This window comes from Ptychodera flava, chromosome 1 (genome assembly GCF_041260155.1).
Source record: "Ptychodera flava strain L36383 chromosome 1, AS_Pfla_20210202, whole genome shotgun sequence".
In the NCBI taxonomy this organism is placed as follows: Eukaryota; Metazoa; Hemichordata; class Enteropneusta; family Ptychoderidae; genus Ptychodera; species Ptychodera flava.
In genome coordinates this window covers 9465339-9489268 of record NC_091928.1, presented here as the reverse complement: position 1 = coordinate 9489268, position 23930 = coordinate 9465339, and the positions used below count along the sequence as shown (strand labels likewise).

The 23930-nt window shown below is 37.7% G+C and overlaps 1 protein-coding gene across 1 annotated transcript; it reads right to left on the bottom strand.

Annotated features, from left to right (window-relative positions):
- Window positions 1-1043: 1043 nt before the first annotated feature.
- On the bottom strand, window positions 1044-18069 carry LOC139129603 (putative NADP-dependent oxidoreductase YfmJ). The gene is made up of 9 exons (XM_070695269.1): window positions 17844-18069; window positions 15115-15160; window positions 14006-14062; window positions 8003-8175; window positions 7349-7466; window positions 6646-6798; window positions 5720-5825; window positions 4023-4141; window positions 1044-1937 (listed from the first exon to the last, which is right to left on the bottom strand). The coding sequence occupies exons 4-9, from the start codon at window positions 8023-8025 to the stop codon at window positions 1827-1829; spliced, it is 630 nt and encodes a 209-aa protein (XP_070551370.1). The 5' UTR covers window positions 8026-8175; window positions 14006-14062; window positions 15115-15160; window positions 17844-18069; the 3' UTR covers window positions 1044-1826.
- Window positions 18070-23930: the final 5861 nt, after the last annotated feature.

Sequence of the window (23930 nt, the reverse complement as noted above, 5' to 3'; positions counted from 1 at the left end):
AAGAGGTAATGCAATAAATTCAGACATGGAAAGACGGCATGCCAACGAAATTTCGAGTCACTACAGCTTTTTTATCTATCCTAAAGAATCACAGACAAATAGAAAGACAATAGCAACGCGGCACGCCGAATTGGTTCATGGTCGTCTCCCGATAAACTGCACCAACCTTGGCGATGCACAGACGTTTACTATTTCGATGAAATTTGTGCAAAAATGATGTTCAGCCGAGTTTCCATGTACTTTAAAATAGTCACCACGTTAAAGATATATACGTTTTTAGGATAAAGCAGGCTAAGAAATTGACGTTTCTTTTGGCAATCAGTTGGAAGTAGGAACAATTGATCGTGGTATCATACCAGCAATATCGTCACCATCACGTTTCAGACCGACACCATTTCTGCATAGAGGCACTACTTCCATTGTTATAGTGTTTACAGTAGACTACACCCCTATGCTGTCATTTATATGGCCTATATTGGTAATAGTCACTTTGAAAAGATGGTATCTAGTGAATACCAATTTACATGGATATTTAAGAGTCAAGTTTTTCCCTTTTCTTTTTTAAAAATATCTGCTTGGGGGATTGGTGACAGACCTCACTGAAGTGTTTTAGAGCGCATTGACCTACACAAAAGGTGATGAATGAATTATAATGTAGTACCAGTATTCACTGACTCTTGATTATCTGCTAGTTATTTCGTAAAATGTCGAAAATTAGGAGAAAAGTTATCTCGCAGCATCCAGCGCCTATAGATTATCTGATGATTTATCTGGCTTTAGTCGGTGTCTGCAGATTCTCTGAGAAATATGTTACATTATTCAGAGCCGTGTCTGACAGTGACCAAGTGGAAAATGGCTAATGAAGTAAATGCTAGAAATATTTAGTATTTACATATTAAATGACATAAGCTGTAGTCCAAGGCAAACATCTAAATTAAAAAAAACTAAATAACAAACAAACAATTCAACGAACAAACAAACATTCTAGCTCACTAGCTAGCTCACTAAATAAATTACTAATAAATAAAGCAATAAATAATAAGTCGTATTCAATCAAATCAACACTTTATTGACGTATTTTGACAAGTAATACATATCCGAAGTACATAAATGTTTGTATTTGATTTGAAGGGTAGTGGCAGACGAAAAGTAGCAAATGCCCGTCAGAATGCGCATGTACAAAGACCCCAATAACATTCATGGTTTCAATTCCAACAGATCTCGCCATGGGAGCATGCAGTGCCTCTTAGACGCTATTTTTATCATTTGCCTCGCTTCTGGGTATTGGTGCTCACTATCTATCGTTCACATACTGTGCTAGTCGCTGTGTACTGAATTCTCGTTACAATGACAGATGATCAATTAAGAATCTGCTTTCTTATTATTGGATGCTAAAACTACAGAGAAACCCTCTTTTAAACGAAAGAAAATTTAAACGATTAAAATATAATAGTATTTACAGCTCCAGTCGGCATACACTCTACTTAGGTGCAGTTCGCTCCGGTATAGAGCACTCGCTTAGCTGTTCGAGCTACATGTCACACATTGAACCCAAATCTTGTGTATTCCCGTCTGGAGCCGAATTATCGATTAAAATCACTGTTTATAATCAAATTCAAACAAAAAGGCACATTTCACTCTAATAAGTCATTACAAATCTATTTGTCCGAAGACTCAACAAAATGGCAAGTACGTTCTATCCGTTACCGGCGTATATTCGGGCTACAAGAACAGCAAGAGTGCATTTCTTAGGTTGATACAATAGCGCGGTGATGACTTCGCATTGATTCCGCTGCGCTGTTGACACGCTTCTACATCATTGCAACTTAGACCTTCACCAGTGATTTGCCAACGTTGGCACCAGTAAACAGTTCCATAAAGGCCTTATTCATGTTTTCGAATCCCTCGGTGATGTGCAAGTCCAACTTTAGTTTTCCCTGCAAATATAGGAGATAGATGTAAACTTAAAATAGCGCCGCGAAAATTCATGCGTGTAGCTCGACGTAAAACGTTCTCTGTTTAGGTATTATATCATGTCAGTATATTCAGGCCTAGGTAAGAATATTAGCAAAGCGTACGGTCCATATCGTCAGGATGGAATTCTAATAGCTAAGCTACGAAGTCCCACCTATGAGATGTAAAACACAGATAGTTGATGACAAAAGCTAGGTTGTCAAGACGCAATTTTGACGATTTTTCCCGTCATACATGGCGTTTCAACATGGCGGCCTAGGATAACGTCGATGCGAAGGCAGCAGTCGTGGTAAGTTTTTACCGTTATTTTTAGTTTTGAAGTGAGAAATCGTGAAAAAATGTATCGCCTTCCGGGTCAAATATCATGGAAAATGCCCTCGTGAAGTATTTTTGTCGAACGTTTGGTATTTTTAGAGAAGATAGATGTTAATTGCGGACTGCTGTGGGTCTACCAGCAGATCTGTGCGATTTTGCAAATACTAATAGGAAATAGAGCAAACTTTGCATGAGTACCATTTAATAAGCTAGACCCTGCACATACGGTAATCTCAAAGATCAGATGGTAGAAGTCGCATGTTGTATACGACCAAGTCAACGAGTTGAGATCTTAAATTGCACTGCACTGCACCATACCGTGTACCATACTTGTACTGATACGCACGTGGTTTTCTATGGATATCGCACAGATCTGCTTAGCAGACCCACAGCAGTCCGCAATTAACATCTATCTTATCTAAAAATACCAAACGTTCGACAAAAATACTTCACAGGGCATTTTCCATGATATTTGACCCGGAAGGCGATACATTTTTTCACGATTTCTCACTTCAAAACTAAAAATAACGGTAAAAACTTACCACGACTGCTGCCTTCGCATCGACGTTATCCTAGGCCGCCATGTTGAAACGGCATGTATGACGGGAAAAATCGTCAAAATTGCGTCTTGACAACCTAGCTTTTGTCATCAACTATCTGTGTTTTACATCTCATAGGTGGGACTTCGTAGCTTAGCTATCTAGAATTCCATCCTGACGATATGGACCGTACGCTTTGCTAATATTTCTTACCTAGGCCTGATATTGATGGTGCAAATTTCGCGATCTTATTGGTCGAGACGCGAAAAGAACCGTGGTATATTGGGCGATATACCATGGCTGGCATAAGCTCGAGCTCTCAGCTTGAGCAAAACTCCGTTTTTGACGTTCAATATATCAGAATTTCAATATACAATATACTGTTATGATATAATAGCAATAAATCACACCCAGTGTCGGTATACCATTCGATTTTGACCAGTTCACTTCATATATGCACTCGCTATCGCTCGTACATATATGTCGTGAACTAGTCAAAATCTCGTGGTATACCGTCGCTGGGTGTGATTTATTGCTCAAATAATAAACCTTAGTCCATGGGGGGAGGGACTCTGGATAGAATAAGGTGATACACGTATTGAAAAAAAGAGACGTTTATACTTTTACTCAAGCATTGTCTTTCTCTAATTCACCACATGTGAATCAAAATTATCTCCTGTTTTCTGTAGTCTACTATTGAAACTTGACTCTTGAAATTTCATACACTAAAATTTAAACGGATGACATGAAACTGCTTAGCGTCTTTCAATATGTCCATGTCTTGTTGTGATCAACATGTCATCGACAGAATCCACGTATAGAAGTTGGTGCCGCCATTGTGGCAAAATATATGCAAATTATCATTTATTTGACCCAAAACTGTTACAGTAGTTCTCTTCTCTTGTTGTATTCCTAACGGTTATTGTTTATAATGAAAATGTTGGTCCAGACTAGAATTCATTTAAGCTTATTAACAATGACTCTTCAGCAAGTCTAATACTTTATTAAAATTATTTGAATAACAAAAAGCAACCCTAAAATGAGGAAAATATTATCGAAGGTTAATGTCATCGTACTTTTAATACTTTTTTTCGAAACTTTGTGATGAAATTAATAGACATTAAACAAAATATAAATACTTGATGGTTGGTAAGCTTTATGTGAAACCATGGTGAGAAAATAGGATACACTCACCTTAAGATACCATTCCGCCATGAATTTTTTACCTTCAGGGTATCTCTCCGTGAACGATGTACCAATGAAACCTTGCCACTTAATCTCTTTGACATTCATCATACGATCAAAGGAAGGAACTGTGGAGGAAGAGGAAATATTACGCACCGCTATTCTCTGCATCACGTGACATGAAGACTGACAGGATGTTTTATCACAAAGGTGTCTGCAAATTATATTAGCTGATGATTAACACTGTGCTGTTGGCTTTGGTAATCTGTGCAGGCTTAATGCAGGGATAAAAAGAACAACAGAAGATGTACTGTAATGCATCAAATCACATCTGACTTACGTCAGCGTGCACTACTGTGACCCTTGACCTGACCCATTGACAGTGACAATGTCAAGCTCGCTGGAAAGAGTAACGGTGATTATTTCGATTCACGCAGAGGCAGCCGACTAGTCGATTTTTATAAACTATAACCATACAGACGATATTTTACATGTACATATACTGTTTTTGAGCATAATAAATATAGTGAAATTTTGATAGGAATATATATAATACAGGGCCGCAGCCTGACAAAATTGCCGAAGGGGCGAACCAAGTTTAGCTACGATTTTGGTTATCAGGAAAATTTTCAGATGCCCACTGAGCAATATGATGAGAATTTCCCGCCCGTAAATGAGGATTTACTGCCTAGTCGCCCGTTCCCCATCCACTGATACTGAAAAATATCGGCGCCTGCCTGAAAAGAAATCGTGCACGAACAACTTTTTGCACCCTACAGACAGCTTTGATGGCTGCCCCAGGCTACTTAAAAGTAGAATAAGTCTCAGGGACAAATAGCTAAACTCTCAATTTACAATACATTTTGGCCTTGCCGTTTGTGAAGCTCATTTTGAAACTCTTGGAGTGACTTAAATTCATCGATTTATTTTTAAGAAAATCGGAAATTCAATTCAATTTTCCCGATAGAGATAGCAGATATTTTAAACATAAAGCACAGGGGCTCATAAGTGCCTATTTAAGTCAATATTACAGCGTTTTTCTTTCTTTTTCAATGTTACAAATAAAGCTGAAGAGCACAACATTTGTGTAGCTGTCTTTTGTGTAGCTTGTATTGGCATGTATAGTGCGCCCTCAATGGGGAATGTGATCATATGTAAATACGACCTTTAGTTCCGTGACCTCTAGCCAATTCCTCTGGCCATGCCTTCTGGCCACGTGTACAGACGTCGCTGTGTTTACTGTACAAAATTAGTACAGTAAGCATAGCGAGGGCAGGGCAGGAAGTAGGCATGGCTAGAGCCGGGCCTAGAGGTCACGGAACTAAAGGTCACATTTCCGAGGACGCATTATACATGCCAATACACGCTACACAAAAGACAGCTACACAAGTGTTGTGCTCTTCAGCTGGATTATTTGTAACATTGAAAAAGAAAGAAAAACGCTGTAATATTGACTTAAATAGGCACTTATGAGGCCCTGTGGATAAAGGGTAGATATTGAATAAATTGTTTCTCTCGTAGTAAATTTACACGGTGATCCCTGAGTTTATTCTTTCGGAAAGATCGAGTGAAATGTTTAATCTTTTAAGTTCGAGGCACGTACGAAGTTGAAGGAAATTATGTTTTGTTGGGTGAAGGCAGGGCTGTGTACTACCACTTGCCGAGCACTCCGGAAGTCACGTGATGATGTGATGAATTATACTTGCCCATTAACGGTTCCTTAGCGTTGTACTGCGAAATGGAGCCACACTGACTGATACGACTAAGTCTGTTCATGTGATTTCGTACAGTCACCGAAAACTTGCCACCAACCTAAAATATACATGAAATAGCGTCAACCAAAGTGAAAACTGAAGATACAAGCTCTTTAAAATGACAACATTATATACCATAATATCACGAGGGCAGGTGACCATTTTTTCGAAGTCAGGAGGATGTTAATTGACTTTCAAAGGGCCAAAGTCGCTTCTGTTTTAGCCCTTTTCATGATTTTTTTTGCGGGAAAAGTAGTTTGTGTTAACTTCTTGAAACACACTGAAATACTGGTCAAATGAGCATGACATCAGCACTGCTTGCAGCCAGACAAGATTTAACATTCAGTGAAGGATTTTTCGGACTGTACCCGAAATTCGAGATCGAAAATTGAAGTGACCGACCCTGGTCATGTATGACTGAATATGCACTGTTACATAAAGTTTGGCCCATATGCAATCTTATGCAGTGCCTTTCATATAGATAAGGTTAGCAGTTTTCCTTTACATTGTCACAATCATGTTTGTTACAGGAAGGCAAGTCTGAACAGGAAAAGTCTATTATGTCTAGAGGTAACACACGAAATCACCTGTTTACATTCAACTAATTGACACTTTTGAGTTATGTTATTATTTTGTACCCTGAGTGACTTTATGCGAGTATATCATTTTTTCTTGACATGACGAAAAGGAAAAAGGGAGCGATTTTATCCCTTTAAAAATAAAGTGAGAAAGTGATGAAGAGTGTCTGCTACTAGACCTTTAGAAATTTCATGGTGATATAGGAGTTGATACATTTGCCGTGTCAAAATGACGGGTAAATGGAGAAGGGATATAATTACTGTATGGATTACAAAGACGGAAATCATTGTGGTACTTACATTGTCAAAATAAATGTCAACGCCGTTGGGGGCGACCTTCTTGAGTGTTTCATCCAGATCTATGGTTTTGTAATTGAATGCTTCATCGAAGCCAAGACTTTTCACATACTCGACTTTGTCGTCGGATCCGGCAAAGCCGATAACTCTGCATCCCTAGAACGTTGAAGAGGGGAATATGATACAGAGCACAATAATTAAAAAACATTGTGACAATCTGAAATTTCATATACAATGGCGCCTCCTGTCAAACTTTGGAGGGGTGAAAATTATACTGGCCTTATGTTTCAGAGTTTGAGCTAGTAAAAGAAACACACAAATAAGCGTACTCAGCCAGTCTGAAAATATATCTCAAGACAAAAACTCTGCTCTCTGTATTCCCTGTTGCTGTATGCCGCAGAGTAGGAGAACCTATGTCGCCTGCCGATTAAGCCAATTGAAAGTCTCGTTCTATGGCTGACAATATCTGACCAATGACAAGTGACCTTTCATCAGCTACCTCCTTCGTTGTACTCAATATATAAATAGTTGACACTTTGTCACAAGTCTAGTATCCACACTGTTTAGAAGACCTCCGTAAATGGGAGAAGACAAACAGGAAGTGTACTGGACTGGTAGCATCGGTTAATATTTTGCATTCAATGTGTTTATAGTCATGACGTAATGTTATGATGATCAAAATCAATGTTGTGATAAAGAGGATCACCTTAATTTTTGCGATTTGCCCGACCAGACTACCAACAGCACCGGCTGCACCATTGACAACGACGGTCTCGCCCTCTTTCGGTTGACATATGTCCACGAATCCAAAGTACGCAGTCATTCTAAAACATATACAAACATTCATTATTACAGTGAGTCCAAATACGAGACAAAATACATGCAGTTTGTCTCTAAATCGTGACTTAAGGTAGAACGCACCTCGGGGACAGACATTCGGACTCTCAAACTTTTACAATTCTCTTCTGATATACCACATGTGGGGGTTCATTTTAAAGCTCTTGGTGAAAGAAAACTTTTCACCGGCTTACTTTTTCGAAATTCGGAAATTTTTATTTTTCTCCATAGAGTTAACACAGGGATGGCGGCCATTTTGAATTTCCAATATCGGTAAATCTTGGGTAATTTGTTTCTCTAGTACCAAAATTTGCACGGTGACCCCCTATTTTTATTCTTGATTTTGAAAGAGAATGATTGAAAGATTCCTTGAGGAAAGTTAGAGCAAAAGTTTAAGTCTTTCACTTTCGAGGTGCATACTACCTTAAATATAAGAAATCCCATGCAGCCAAAACATGTAAGCTTGTGCCTCGAAAAAAGGCCTCTTTTCATGGGATTCGGTAAATTAGCTTGCGCTACTTACCCGACCATACCTAGGACTCCCATTGCCTGTGAGAGTGGTATCTCCGGGGATTGGTCAAGTTTAGTAACAACGCCCTCAGACGACAAGAGGTGGCTCCTCCAGCCTAATCACCGAGCTCTTCCGTAGTGACATTGGTACCGACAGGAAAGTCCGCATTTTTACTCTCAACAACTCTGAAAACCACAGGGAGATAGAGAAACCACTATACATTATTATCACTGTCACTGAAAGATATCAAAAGTTTCATTGTATTAGACAAGCATCACGGTTACAAGGAGAATGAATGAAATTGAAAAACAGTGCACACCTCACGCACTCCTGAATTTGTAAAACAATTCTCAAACGTTCTCCGACTTTTAATCGCCTTGAAAACCACAATTTACATCAAACTGACTTCACTGTACAGTTTAACTAGTATAAGAGAGGACACAGAGGGCGCTTCGAGAGGAAGGTTTCCAGTTGCATGTGCTGCGAGAAATCATCGAATTTTGGCTAAAGCCTTTGAAATTCTTCTTGCATTTTGGTCTGAGTTTAATTGCAAGTATTGTGTGAGTAAGTACGCCACCCTACAAAATCATGGGTATTTGCGTTCAGCAATGGAGACAAGAAATTGGTTGCTTTCAGCAACCCGTGGCGGCAGTGAATACGAGCCATACTGGATCCACAACGAGTACCGTGACACCTGTTGTCAGATTCCTAGTCCTTCTGTTGCTTGTCATGTGTGGTGATGTTGAGTCAAATCCGGGCCCACAGAAGTCTAACCCCAAACAAACTAAACTAACTGACACTGGTATTGTGTGTGGTGACTCTACAGAACCAAGGCTACTGAGAAGCGGTAATACGTCTGGTGCTAGTACAGAAAGTGAAGTGCCTTGGTCATCGCTTTTGAAAGAAATGAAACAATTAAACGGTAAGATGGACGGCTTGTCAACAAATTTAAATAGAAAATTGACGAACTAAATGAAGAAGTATTGAAGCTAGCTAGTCAGGCCAAAGAGTCGGACGAGAGAATTGCATGCTTAGAAGCAGAAAACAGGCGATTAAATGACAAAATTGATAAACTTGAAACCGAACTTGACAAACAACAAGGACAGACAAAAAGAGAAAACCTATTATTCTATGGCTTGGAACAGAATGATAACGAAACTTGGGAAGAGACAGAAGAAATTGTAAAGGAATTTATTAAAAGTAATCTGAATATTGACGAAGATGTTGACATTGAACGAGCACACAGAATAACCACATCTCGCGCCAAACCACAGCCTGTTATTGCCAAATTCAGTCGCTACAAGGACAAAGTCAAAGTAATGAAACAAGCCAGAGTTTTGAAGAATACATTAGATACCAGTGTGAGAGTTGGAGAAGACTTCACGGAAAGGGTGAAAGAAAAAGACGGAAGTTATGGCCGACTATGAATCAAGCCCTTACTGATGGAAAGCGAGCAACAATGCGATACGACAAATTGATCATCGAAGGCGAAGTCTACGCTATGACACTAAAGCAGAAGAAGTTATAAAGATCAAGAAAAGATAGGGGTGTGGCCAAGGTCGAAGAAATACACATAACGCGGACGAAATCGGATCGTGTGAAAATTCTGTTGAATTACATAATTATGAACCACTCATTAATAAGGCTACTGTCAGTGCACTAGTAAGTGGTAATTGCAAAGTAATGCGTCAAATTCTACTGATTTCCTGTGTTGGAACGTGAACAGCTTGAAATCTAAATGGTACAATCCTGACTTTATCAAATATATCAAACAATTTCATATAATATGTCTGGTAGAAACATGGAGTACGATTTCGGACAATTTTACGTTGTGTGGATACAATTCTTTCACCAGTGTGAGGTCAAAACGATGTCATCTTGGTAGATATTCTGGGGGTTTATTGATTTTTTACAAGTGTGATGTCATTCTATCGATTAACAAATTACCAAGCAAATCAGAAGACTTATTGTGGGTTAGAATCAAACTACTGACAACATGTTACTCCTTCTTTGTGTTGTTTATATATCGCCACAGGGATCTTCATCATTTTCTAATGATTCTATTTTCGATTTAAATGAAAATGAATATGCAACGTATTCACAACGGTTTTCAGATCACCAGTGTTTGATTTGTGGTGATTTCAATGCACGAACAGCTAATGACCCAGATTACATATGTTTTGATGACACTTCATTTATACCCATGTGATGAAGATTACGTCACTGATGAGATTTTGCCGACTAGAAAATCATGTGATGTTGGTACAAACCATTATGGCAAATGCCTTGTGGAATTTTGCAAAACATCTGGTCTTAGAATCATGAACGGTCGCTTTTCTGACAGAAGCAGTTATTTGACATGTTTAAAGGGTACAGGTGGTAGCGTGGTAGACTACGTGTTATGTAACGCCACAACGATGAAAGACATGGTTCATTTTGCTGTCGGCGATAGAATCGAATCTGATCACCAGCCATTGCTTTTCAGTCTTCGTTCTCAGAAATACTTGTCATTAAGGTCCACTTCCACCCCTGCAGTTAGCAATACGGCCAATGCTATTGATTCATTGACGAAAATCATCTGGCTGGAAGAAAAACATGCTGATTTTGATAATTATTGGAACAGTGAAGCTGAAATCCAGGGGAATAATTTCACAGCAAAACTTGATAACAATGATTTTGATGGTTGTATTGCCGTTATTGTTGATATGTTGTATAAAGCTGCCTCTGTGATGGAAATGGAATATCAGTTTGATCGAAACAAATGTGAGAGTACACGTGTAAATGAATCTTGGTATGATCAAGATTGTGTTGATGCTAAAGCCAAGGCGACTAGAGCATTAAATGAATTCAGGCATACTAGATCAAAAGAAACACTAGATAGATTGAAAATTAATAAAGCTGAGTACAAAAAATTGCTATCAACGAAAAAGACAGAATATGAAGAAAAACAGAAGAATTTGCTGTTGGATGCTGCTGCGAATTCTGATTCAAGAAATTTTGGTCACTTCTCAGAAACAAGAAAATTGGACCATCACTTAATATTCAAAAGAAGATTGGTATAATTATTTTTTCAGTTTATTAAATTTTGGCTATGACAGTGAGATATCCGATGTATTCTATGAAGATGTTAAAACGTTTGTTGATGACTTTAATCCATTCTTTCAAGAAAATATTTGTAATCATGTAGATTGTTCCGACCTTGACAGTGACATTACTTTTGATGAAGTTGATAAATGTATAAATGATTTGAAAAATGGGAAGGCACCAGGTTATGATGGCATCCCAGCAGAAATTCTAAACACTCACCAAGGAAGTTCAAAGAACTTCTTGTTCTCTTATTTAACAAACTATTTTGTGCTGGTTATTTTCCGTCTGACTGGGTGTTGGGGTTAATAGTTCCATTGCATAAGAAAGGTGATAGAGAGAACGTTAACAATTATAGAGGTATAACACTTCTCTCATTACTGGGGAAAGTTTTTTCCTCAATTATCTCTAATAGATTAAATGTATGGATAGATAAAAATTGTCCCCTGTTGGAAAACCAGGCAGGTTTTCGAAAGGGTTACAGTTGTGTTGACAATATGTTTATTTTGGATACAATTATTAACAGGTACTTCTCACTGAAAAGTCGTCTTTATTGTGTGTTTGTAGACTTTGAAAAGGCCTTTGACCGTATCAATCATTATTTGTTATTTTATAAGTTGATAAAATGTGGTCTTCATGGCAAGTTTTTTAAAACACTCAAATCGATGTATACAAATATTAAGTCACGTGTACGCACGCCACATGGTATTACCCAATTATTTGATTGCTATTGTGGAGTTCAACAGGGTTCAATTTTATCCCCAATGCTTTTCGCCTTATTTTTGAATGACCTGGGTCAACAACTTGAGAATACGTTTGCTGGTGTATATGTAGGTATTCTGCGGTTATTTTACTTGTTATTTGCTGATGACCTTATTTTGTTTAGCTACAATGCAATTGGTTTACAGAGACTTTAAATGACTTGTCTGTATATTCAGATAAATGGAAACTTAAAGTGAATGTAAGTAAAACGAAAGTAGTAGTTTTCAGAAAAGCTTGTGGCCTAAGGAACTATGAGAATTGGTTCTATAAAGGCGAAAAATTATCTGTTGTACCGTACTTTAGCTACCTTGGAATCATGTTCTCGTCCAGCGGACTTTGGTATATGGCCCAGAAAACTTTAGCAGAACAAGCGTGTAAAGCAATTTTTGCTCTAAAACAGTCACTGTCAAAATTTAAATCACTTGATGTCAAGATTTCAATGAAAATCTTTGACTGTAAAATTTTACCAATTCTAATGTATAGCAGTGAATTATGGGGATTTCACAAGGCCGAGAATATTGAAAAGATACATCGTAAATTTTGTAAATATGTACTTGGTCTCTATGACAGCACTTCGAATCTAGTCATTTATGGCGAACTTGGGAGAACCCCACTTTACTGTGTAAGATATATTCGTATCATCAAATACTGGTTTAAAATATTGAAGATGAGTGAACATCGTTTTGTACAGCAGTGTTATAAATACCAATATAGTGAAGCAGAAAATAATCGAAAATGCTGGGCATTCAATGTTAAACAATTACTATCTTCATATGGTTTTATCTATGTATGGCTAAACCAAGGTGTTGGTGATGAAACAGTATTTTTCATATTTTTAAGGAGAGAATTCATAATAACTATGCCCAGTTGTGGTCCTCTGATCTTTCCCGTTATTCAAAACTCGATACATACAGAGAATTCAAGCTAACTTTCAAATATGAATCGTATCTTAATGTCATTGAAGATAATAAGTTAAGAAGGTCACTTTGTAAATTTAGATCATCTGCACACCAGCTAAGGATTGAAACTGATCGTCCAAAGGGCATCCCTAGACACAGTAGGCTTTGTAATTTTTGTGATCTTCAAGCAGTAGAAGATGAGTTCCATTTTTGTCTGGTTTGCCCGCTTTATAATGATCTACGGCAGAAATATTTACCAACCTACTTTTATAGAGATTATACATATCAGAAATTTTGGAGGCTTATGCAGTTGGATTCCCAAAGTGTGATTTATTTTGCAAAGTTTGTATTTTTTGCTTTCAAACGCAGCGAAAGGCGTAACCTTGAGTTGATTAACCAGGTTGATGTTTAGTTCAAGCTCTAAAGTATACTTTATCCTTATATGGAATATTTGTATACTGTATATATCCCTCTTGTGTCCGTGTGTATTTTTCATACATAATCAGTGTATATTTGTACCATAGGCCGGTGGCCAAAGTACTGAATAAAATGAATGAATGAATAACTAGTATAAAGTTATTATGCAGTCGATATAAACAATCTGACCATTACTTTTTGAGTTCCCCTTTTTAACCATTTTCACTTTTTTCAATGTCATTTGCATAAGCTTATATTTTGGACTTTGCAAAGTTAACATACACAAACATACATAGGTACGTTAGAACGTACCTACATAGTTTTACATACACACATAATACATACATACATACATAAATACATACATACATACATGCATGCATACATACATACATGCATACATACATACATACATACATACATACATACATACATACATACATACATACATACATACATACATACTACATACATACATACATACATACATACATAACATACATACATACATACATACATACATACATACATACATACATACATACATACATACATACAGACAGACAGACAGCAGACGGAAGGACATACACAGGATTTGTCACCTTGCAGACAAGCTCTCACTTCACATACATATCCCAAAATGGGAGCTGAAAATTGATGAGATTGGGTTACTGTATTAGAGCCCGGATGTTGACGATCACCAGGGAGTATATAAAATACAAGTAAATTTACCAACCATGACGTTGCATTTTCCTAGTGCGCACTAAGAAACTTTGGTGTGATATAAGCGGACAGGAAACATTTTAGTACACTTCACCCAGTAAAGCGACCAGTATTCACTAACAGTACTTACTTTCCCACTAACTGACCGGACATAACTTCACCAATCTTTAGCGTTTCGCTGAAGACCCTGTGAACAAATATGGAGATATTTGAGAGCAGCATCAATCACGCAACTTATTCAAAATTGCGACTAGGAGATATTTATGCGTTTCCCTGTTCGTTTAGTACATTCAGGTTTTATCAATATTATGAGTTCTATGGAATATCGCCTCTGCTTAAAAAGTGAATACAAATACCTATGTCTCATACGGACAAACAAATATGTTCAGGGACGGGCCAATAGATCTTTGGAGGGTGGTTATGATTCCTACATGCATTATCGCATTCCAACTGGCGAATTATTTCCCAATAATTTTTTTTTCGCAGCGTGTATGTTTCCCCCCCCCGAAAGTTTCATTAGCAGACCAAATGTGAAGTGTCCAAATTTTTATCTACAGATTTACCACTTTAACCACCCTTTTAAACGATTTAATGGTCCATGTTCATCCTTCACCGAAATATCACAATTGTGATGATATAAGTCTGCTATACGACCAGTTATTTAAGAGGAATAGGAATGATATATACTCCAAAAGGGTAAATTTTGATCTCATTGTGATAGCGTTTTGTGTGTCTTTCCAGTTCAGTCTGCCAGGCAGAACTTTAGCGCAAAGTGTACAAGCAAATTATCAGCTCGGTTATTGAACCACTCTATTATAAGGGAGATTTAACCAAGCGATTGGCCCCTTCGCTAGGTTACTGGGTGACGTACGTTGTGAGTTCGAATCTGATCAAGAATCCACTAGATCTTCACCAAACGGAATGCGAAGTTGTAAATAGTCACCAAAGTCTCTCATTATCGTGGAAAACAAATTCTTCTTCTTTAAAGTTGAGCTTTACAAACCCTGCCATTTGTCGTTGCATCAAAGAAAACTTGAGATTCTCAGCCGCCAGCAACAAATTGAAGATCCTAACCAAAGCTTATTTTTAACCCTTTCACCACCATGGTTTGTCCCAAATCCATTGTTTTCTATGGTAAAGTTGGACCTGTATACAGGGAACTGGGGGTGAAAGGGTTAAAGCTGGGGCATATACTCCAAAATGTTACGTAAGACACCTGATGACCAATCAAAGACTTACCTCATGTAGGGATCAACGGTAAGATAGACAGCTTCGCACAAAAATTCTAAAATGAAATAATGAAAGGACGATTAGATTTTTAATAAATTTCATGCAATAGTGAAAAGCGATCGGCAGCATGAAATCGGAAATCCTTCGTCATCGTGTTTTCACACCTTTCACTTGGCAATTTCTCTCCATGAACTTTTGTTGGATATTTTTCGGACTTTAAAAAAAGAATGTTATATTAATACAGCCCCTGTTTACCTTGGACAATTAAGCACTGTTCCAGTAGTACCAAAAGAGTACTGGCCTACCAATTATACCAACTAGTCACTGCCATATATCGTTGTCACCGGCCACGCATATTGAATATTTGAAATGGGTACAAGTTTCGTTTTGTTTGGTCAAAATATTATTCAGATGAACGTTAGTGTCAGTGAATTGAAATTTGAAGACACATCTTACGCTGAAGGCTGGGTGATCAAGAAAGGAAAACAATAAAACAACACAAACCTTTCTGGAAAGTCATTTATTAAGGAAAAGGCTAGTTAAAATACTTATTCATTTGATCAATTTTCACAGAGTGTTGACAGCGAAAAACGACATTTAAGCCGAGCTACTTGCAGTCAAGTTGAGGGGTCATTAAGCCGAGCTACTTGCAGTCAAGTTGAGGGGTCATTAAGCCGAGCTACTTGCAGTCAAGTTGAGGGGTCAGGCCAAGTACGCTTCGGGAAAGTTGATATTAGTTCGAGTTGGTCCTGACCGAGTTTTTATTGAGGCCAACTTGATTCGACCCGACACGGAAAGACCTTTAGAATATGCTATCGCATTCGCATTACCAACAGAATAGTCAGCTAAAAGTTCAGAAATTTGTTTGCACGTGTTTGTCCATTGTGTTACCATCAAACTTTGCTGAGAATGCAAAATCTGTTTTCGTTGCATTCGTTTACTTATGTTTAACCGCCGCGGAAGGTCACCTCTGTTGACCAATATAATTGATAAAATACATAAATAAAACACGTTTTTTGTATCGTTTTACCAAGGTACAACTTCCGTCATATGCTTGTTTATGTCCGAAAAATTGTATGGATCCACTCAATAAACACTTTTGTGAGAGATGACATATGTAATCTTGATTATAAAATTTAGTCTTGGCACAATCTTTGCGGTCTAGACTTTGATCTTGATCATTTCATTCTTCCTTAATACAGTGAAATAGATCTTCATAGTGTATTCTGGGTACTGTTGGTACCAACGCACTATTTTTTTACACCTACTGATGTCTGTGTACGTCAGTTAAGAATAAAAGGTATTTTGACATGGGAAACGCATCTTGAAAATTGCAAAGTCATTGACGTCTGACGTCATTTCTTTTAGCATGCTCCATATGTCATCATATGAATTATTATGTCGATCCCCGTGTACAACTTGCGGACACTGAAATATTGTTGGTGTCGACCTGTAGTAACGCTAGCTTCAGAAATTTTAGACCCAGCCTATCTCTTATCCTCCTGTGAAAAGGCAATAGTTTACACAGACGTTCACTGTTTGAACGTCGAACTGAGCAGGTCAAGGGTTTTTGGTAAAACATGAGTCTTTTATCCTAGCAACGATACAATGAGACAACGCGCCGGCAAAAGCAAGTAGGATCACCAGGCGACGCGTATGACGGTTAAAAATTGCAGGGCTAAGTTACACTCTTTCGCTACAATCATTCACCATGGACAATGATACATGGGGTTGTTTATTTGCTATTGAGTACGGTCTCCGCGGACGAAAACGAGTAAGAGAGAAATAACTCTTCATGTTATATCAGATAAAAAGAGGAACATTATCTTAAATTTACTTGGTGTACACCACCTCTTACTTCCATTAACAGTCATTACATTTTTCTTGTACAAGATGATGTACGCTATAGTGTAAGATATTGCCCACTATATCTAATTTATGTCGATATGTATGTATGTATATATGTATGTATGTATGTATGTATGTATGTATGTATGTATGTATGTATGTATGTATGTATGTATGTATGTATGTATGTATGTATGTATGTATGTATGTATGTATGTATGTATGTATGTATGTATGTATGTATGTATGTATGTATGTATGTATGTATGTATGTATGTATGTATGTATGTATGTATGTATGTATGTATGTATGTATGTATGTATGTATGTATGTATGTATGTATGTGTGTATGTGTGTTTGTGTGTGAGAATGTATGTACCAGTACCAAGGCCAAAACTAAAATGCCAAAGTTCAAGGACTCTTGAGAACGATGATTGGGAATTTGATGTGTCATGGTCGGTGACACCAAGGGTAATATTTTACTCTAATATAATCAATAATTGCAATCCTTCTATAGCAGAGGAAAAGAAAACTGCTCATCATTAATGCTGATTAATCTACGCTGTAAAATAAACGTTCTGATTTGAGCTCATAATATCACCACAAAAACTTTTATTTGTCAAACTTCAGTAGAGAAATGATCATAGACATTAATAAGAGGCAAACCTAGCTACAGCGGCGCAAATTATGTTCAAATGCCTTAGGTACGGTGTCCCCCTTAACGAGGTAGTCGAGCTATGAGAGGCGACTCATGAATTAAAAGGGACCCTGACTGTAGGACATTGATCACTTATATTCGTGAGACAAAAAGGCAGAGTTCTGCGCTGCTGTCGGACAGAGTTAAAATCGAGCACTTAGGTACTGGATTACCCGTGAGTGCAATACTGACCTCCATCCTTGATTTCTGGAAGCTCTTCTTCAACCAGTTTTAAATCGCTCTCCTTCGGAAATCCATCGAATTGCGCGGCTTTTATGAATCTCTTTGCCTTCACCATTGTCCTGTGGTAAATGCTTCGACGGGATAAAGAAGGAAAGGTCCGGAAAAGACTGAAGACCAATTTCATGTACGCTCGATTCCACTCTGTGGAGTAAACGCGTTGATTCACTCCACGTCTAAATTTAACGGCACATCATGAATAATAATGAGCATAACTGATAACGAATAACGCTGGACTGACGACACGCCCTATTGCCATATGTGTATAATTAGAGGGTGGAGTTAACACTCTACAAGTGCTTTACATCCTCCAGGCAGCATAAAAATTAAAACAAAATTTTTCTCCATTAAGCTTTGGCTACAAACAACAAATACGAGAATAAAATTCGAAATTTGAAAACATACACGTCAAAGTAAAAATTTGTATCTGATAGTTATGGTGACTTTATTTCCAATAATACAGACAAGTAGATACATTCGTTATGTCCGGATCAACCAGAAACAGGTGGTCTGAAACAGGTCTGAGGTTATGGTGAAGTAGATGTAGAACTGATGTACTACCTGATAAATTTAAAGAGTGCCGATCTCCGAGTCCAATAAGTAAGTGATTCAAATATCTAGTATTCAACGGCATGTTAATCACGAAATCATCATTTTCCCAATTAAGTTTTTCCTGCAGAAATAATGACGCCAAGACACCTCTGATTTTAGTAGGTTATTTCTTGAATATCAAAAAGATGAAAAGTACAGGATAAATGTGTGTCCGATCCCTGTGTTTACTCTTCAACTTTGAGGTTCGAGAAGACAGAAATGGTAATTTGAAACGGGCTTTCAAAGACGATTTGTTGTAGTCTTTGAGATATCGCCACGTCATTATCTTGACAATGTGAGATGTCATCATTGATACTGGAATTTCGAACTATGCCAGATTCAGAAGTAAGGGGTGCAGTTTTATGGCAGCTCTGCTAGTCCTACCAGTGTGCGTGTTAATGCTTTTCTGAGACTAGGTTTTCAACATCTGCCACAGGTTAATTAGGCATGTCACAAATGCAAAATATGAATATTGTTGATGATAATATTTTGACCAGCAACAGAGTGCCGTAAAAATCGGGATATGCAGCCAACTGGTCAGTCAAATTCGTTGTAAACGGTTGGATAAAACCCCATTCTAGAAGCTCTGCCAGGTGAGAATGCCCCCGGCGTAAAATTCAACAAATATAAACTAAAGGGCAAACTGCAAAACAGTGAGGATAACTGACAATACTGACTTACAACTGATGGCACGCCCAATCATAATAATATGTATAATTTATTTGGTGGATGTAAAATGGTGCAAGTGTTTCTAATCACACGGCTGATGGAAATAAACAGACTGAGAAGTTGCAAGTCACTGTGTAATGATGGGTAGGAACGGTCAGATCTGTTGAATGAGAGACTTGAACCCCTGACCTTGAAGCCATGGACTATGCCCGGACGGGGGCATGGAACTCACGACATTAGTTTTAAAATTCTATGCGTATGACTACGATATGAAGGTGACGAGCCATATTAAGCACAAATTGGCGCAATTATAGCACTAACACCAATGCTCGCAATAATGTGAGTTCGCGAATATTTTTGTCCAGTTCGGTCGCCGTTTCGGCCGTTTTGCTCGAGTTATTCTATCCTCAGCAGATTTCATAACTGCTGGGGACCACCAGACGGCGAAAAGTGTTGCTCTTTTACCGCGTTTGTTGTACCTGGGAAAAGGAGAATAAATGTACAAGAACTTGTTTCATTTAAAATTTTACTTATGAAATTCAGATGTAGTTGAGTGAATTGATGTCTCCAATAGTGTAAAACCAATTGAAGTCATGGACCGTTTTCACATTGTACAGGCAGGTTGACACGCTTTCAATGCGAATGTTGTCGTTGCAACTTTTGATAGACGAGAGAACGCACTCAACCATTGAGATCGCACGTCTCAAATGGAAACCACAGGTCCGGCTGATGACAGATAACGGATGTATGGATTTTCTACCTGCGCAGTGTTAATAAGCTAGGATCTTCTTCAGCATATTCATTAGAAGTCGCAGAATCAAATTTAAGATTTCCATTTTTATTCAGCAGTGCACGTAAGCTTAAATTCGGAAATATTTAAACTACGACCTGCCCCGCAGTGACCGCTTAAGCGAACACCATGTCAAGATAAGGGAACTTGAATGAACTCGCACGGAAGAAGTATTTACGGCCCACTTTAGATTACAGTGATTGTTCATGAAAAACATCCGCGTGCTTCTCTGCTTAAAATAGTTGACATTTAGAACGTGAATAGATTTTGTTTATTGCTTTACCTAGCACACACTTTTGATGCCAATAATAATTCTTATGCTTTTACACGTCGGAGAAAATTGTTGCTTTTCATTCATGAAACAGCATGCTAGGAGTAGATTAATGCGGTCCTGATTAAAATTTGTCATAAGGAAATTTCGTTACAACTTTTCGCACGGAAAATGTAAACAATTCACCTTCGAAATCAAGAAAAAAGTCAAGAGTTTATACTGTGGAAAATTTTGTGCGATAGAAATAACTTACCCATTAGTTCCTGACACTGGGAAATGGCCACTATCTCAGTGTTTAAGTCTGTCATGCTCTTTTTTTAAGTAAGCGCAATGAAAGATTATGTTAAAAGTTTATTTGTTCATGAACTTCAAACCGAGTCCACACAAGTGTAAGGCCTAAAGAGTTTTGTAAAAGTTTGAGCATATCTGTAAGGCCTTTTCTACCTCCACATAGTCTTCACGTTCAAACTTTGACCTGGATAGCACGAAACCCTAACTGTAACCCTAACTGTAACCCTAACTGTAACCAAGAGTTGTTTGTGTCATCCTCACTTTGTGAAATAGGCTTCATTGTGTATTCTGGATAGAATTTACACTAAAGCACAATTCTGTTTTGTTCATTTTATAAACTCTCCCGGTTTAAAATAAGAGGTATTTAACACGGGAACTGCATCTTGAAAATTGCATAGTCATCATCTTCTGACGTCATCTCTCGAGACCATGTTTCATATGTCATCAAATTCATTATATGGATCCGCATGCTTGCTGACATTGAAATATTGTCGATGCCCCTGATGAATTATACTGGTTTGACAACCTTTTGACCCAACAGATATCTTATCCACTTACTGGAGTGGGGTTGTGTACGCAGACGGTCGTTGTGTAAATGTTGAATAGCGATAAAAATGGACGACGTGATGGCCAAAGCAGCTCGGAATACCGAGCGACTTGTACGGCCAGGGACCAGTTATCACAGTGTCAATATTGTTTTGCTACGATCGTTGATCACTGGCAGTGATAAGCCAGGTCACTGTGACCCACAATTGAGTACGGTCATATCGGGTCAAAATGACTGAAAGAGAAATACAGATGATTACAAATTTCAACAACATCGAGCAGTATTTAGATTAAATTTACTCGTATTTTGTTCCTTACAACTTTCTTCGGTGGGCGACTCAGGGCTTAAGGAAAACAAGGACACGATATACTTGTTTCATAAGAATAAGAGATAGCGTACACAACAGTGTGAGATGCCCGATTTATGAAAATGTGCTCTGTAGCTTTTCTCACCGTTGAGGTCGCACTATCTCATTGGTCGCATGAAGTCAATGTGATCCTCGTCATAACTGAAATCCTTGCTGTAAATAAAACCCGCTGGTATCGTATCATGCTCATTTAACATGGCTACCTTGAGTTTTAGGGCATTTCTAAATACCTGCAGCATATATAACATTATTGTGCAATTGTGTAATCATGATTTGTATCGTATTATGACATGGTTGTGACATCATTATGAACTTATTTGGTAATTCGGTTGTTTTGCCATTATTTAGCACTGATGTTTTGATTTGGAACTTATCCCATGGTAATTCGGTAGTTTGGTAATTTCGGTAATTCGGTGATTTTGTAATTCGGTTGTTTTGCCATTATTTAGTATTGATGTCTTGATTTGGAACTTATCCCATGCCACTATGCCATTATTTGGTGATTTGGATCAATATTATGTCATTATTTGGCTTTTATTATGCCATTATTTGGTCATGTTTACGACATTATCTTGACATTATTATGAACTTATTTGGTTAATTCGGTTGTGTTGCAATTATTTGGCATTGATGTCATGATTTGGAACTTATTTTATCATTATTATGCCACTATTTGGTGATATGGTCATTTTTGTGTCTTTATTTGGCCTTTATTGTTCGATTATTTGGTCATGATTACGACCTTATTTTGACATTATTTGACCTGTTTTATTATCAGAACTCATTATTTGACCAGCTTCATGATTTGAACTCTACAAAGAATTCATTGCACATCGAGGTACACAATGGCGGCTGATACGGTCGGTCCCCTCACATAGAGAGAGAAGATCGGGCTTTGAGTAAGTTTCATTAAATCATGAAATTATAGCATAGTCATGGGGAGATAAGCTCTAAATAAAGATATGAATGTTGAATAATGGCTATTTACAACCAAATTAACAAAATAAGTTCATAATCATGTCATAATAATACACAAATAACGATCAAATAATTGCATAATAATGGCCAAATACTGGCATAATTACGACCAAATCAGCAAATAATTGAATGATGATGATGAGGTAATTTAAGTAAGTTAAGTTTAAGTTTGATTTCAAGACTTTGGCGGTGTTCTCACGCCATACATACATACCGATGCCTATCTAGGGTATTCACATTGTTACAGTTGTATGTTTTCATCAAATGCACATTATTGTAGTAGTTTATTAGATTACTTTTCTACCCTATGGTGCATGCTGTGTACACCAGATTGACGTCAAGTCAAATTCTACATAGAGCCACAATAGCTGCGAAATCAATCTCAAAGTATCCCTCAGTTTTCCAAGAATGTCACATTGTGGTGTAAATTATGGTGTTGGAAAATATTTCTCTGCTTTGACTCTTGAATGGCACTCATATTAAAGACAATCAAGTATAAAATTTACGGGTATAAAATCGTGTGTGTGTGTTTATGAAAGCGAACGTTAAACAAATAATTAATTACTCTGGCCTAAGCTAATTGCTCGTTGCTTTATGCATGAACATCTATGGCGGGAAAATAAAATAGTCGTGTCATGTTAACTGACAAAGCATCCATTATGTCGTATGATGTTTTGTAATCATTGTAAGTCACTTACATTTTAGCAGGTTCACTTTGGTTCGATATCTTTGTATAAATTCTAGGTCGCGATCGCAGGCAAGGTTTCATTGATTGTACGAAATCATATCAAAATTTGATCGTATCAGTCAGTGTAGCTACATATCACAATATAACCCTAGGGAACCAGAAGTTGGTAAGTATGATTCCTTACATTAATTTCTTTAAAGCTTGACAAGCTGTAGCACACAGTCCTGCCACCATCACAAAATGCAATTTCTTCCACAACACAGATTCGTAAATTATCAACGCTCTAATTTAATTAACTTCAAGATCTTTGATGCAACCGCAGCGATAGCAATTGGCCCGTAGTTATTTTTACTGGACATATCAAGGTAAAGAATATTTTTCATAGGACTCCGAATATTGAAATTATATAGCAGCGTAGAAAAAGGCGATGTCAACATGACCTGCGGATAATTTTAAGCTGATAGATGACCGTGGCCGGTCGATTTTACAAGGGACTGTTTAACAATTATAGCTTTAGCGACTTAACTAACGGAAATTTTTGCGATTTCACTTCCATTGTCAGGATCATTTCACCACGACGCTACAGAGTTCTCATAACTATTGCTAGTCATCACTGAAAGTAACGAACTGAAGTGGTCTTTTCAGACATTCGCCATATTTTGTTGACTTGATAATCTATCCATACTGGAGGGTAAAGATACGCTGTAACTATTTATCAAATGGACCTCCTTCCAAAACGTCTTGTGCTCGTGAGATTTTTACGAGTCAGCCAGACCACTAATCCCTCGCTTCTTTTTTTACGACGTCGACACACACGTACATCATGCTTCAAGAGGGCATGCGCTGT

Bases quoted from the DNA above. Each gene is read 5' to 3' on its own strand.
- LOC139129603 (XM_070695269.1), bottom strand. From the start codon at position 8,025: ATGGGAGTCCTAGGTATGGTCGG. The intron at 5,826-6,645 runs GTAAGTACCACA...TGTATATTTTAG, and splicing joins TTGACATTTATTTTGACAAT to GTTGGTGGCAAGTTTTCGGT. The intron at 4,142-5,719 runs GCAAGTATAATT...CTTCCTCCACAG, and splicing joins CGCTAAGGAACCGTTAATGG to TTCCTTCCTTTGATCGTATG.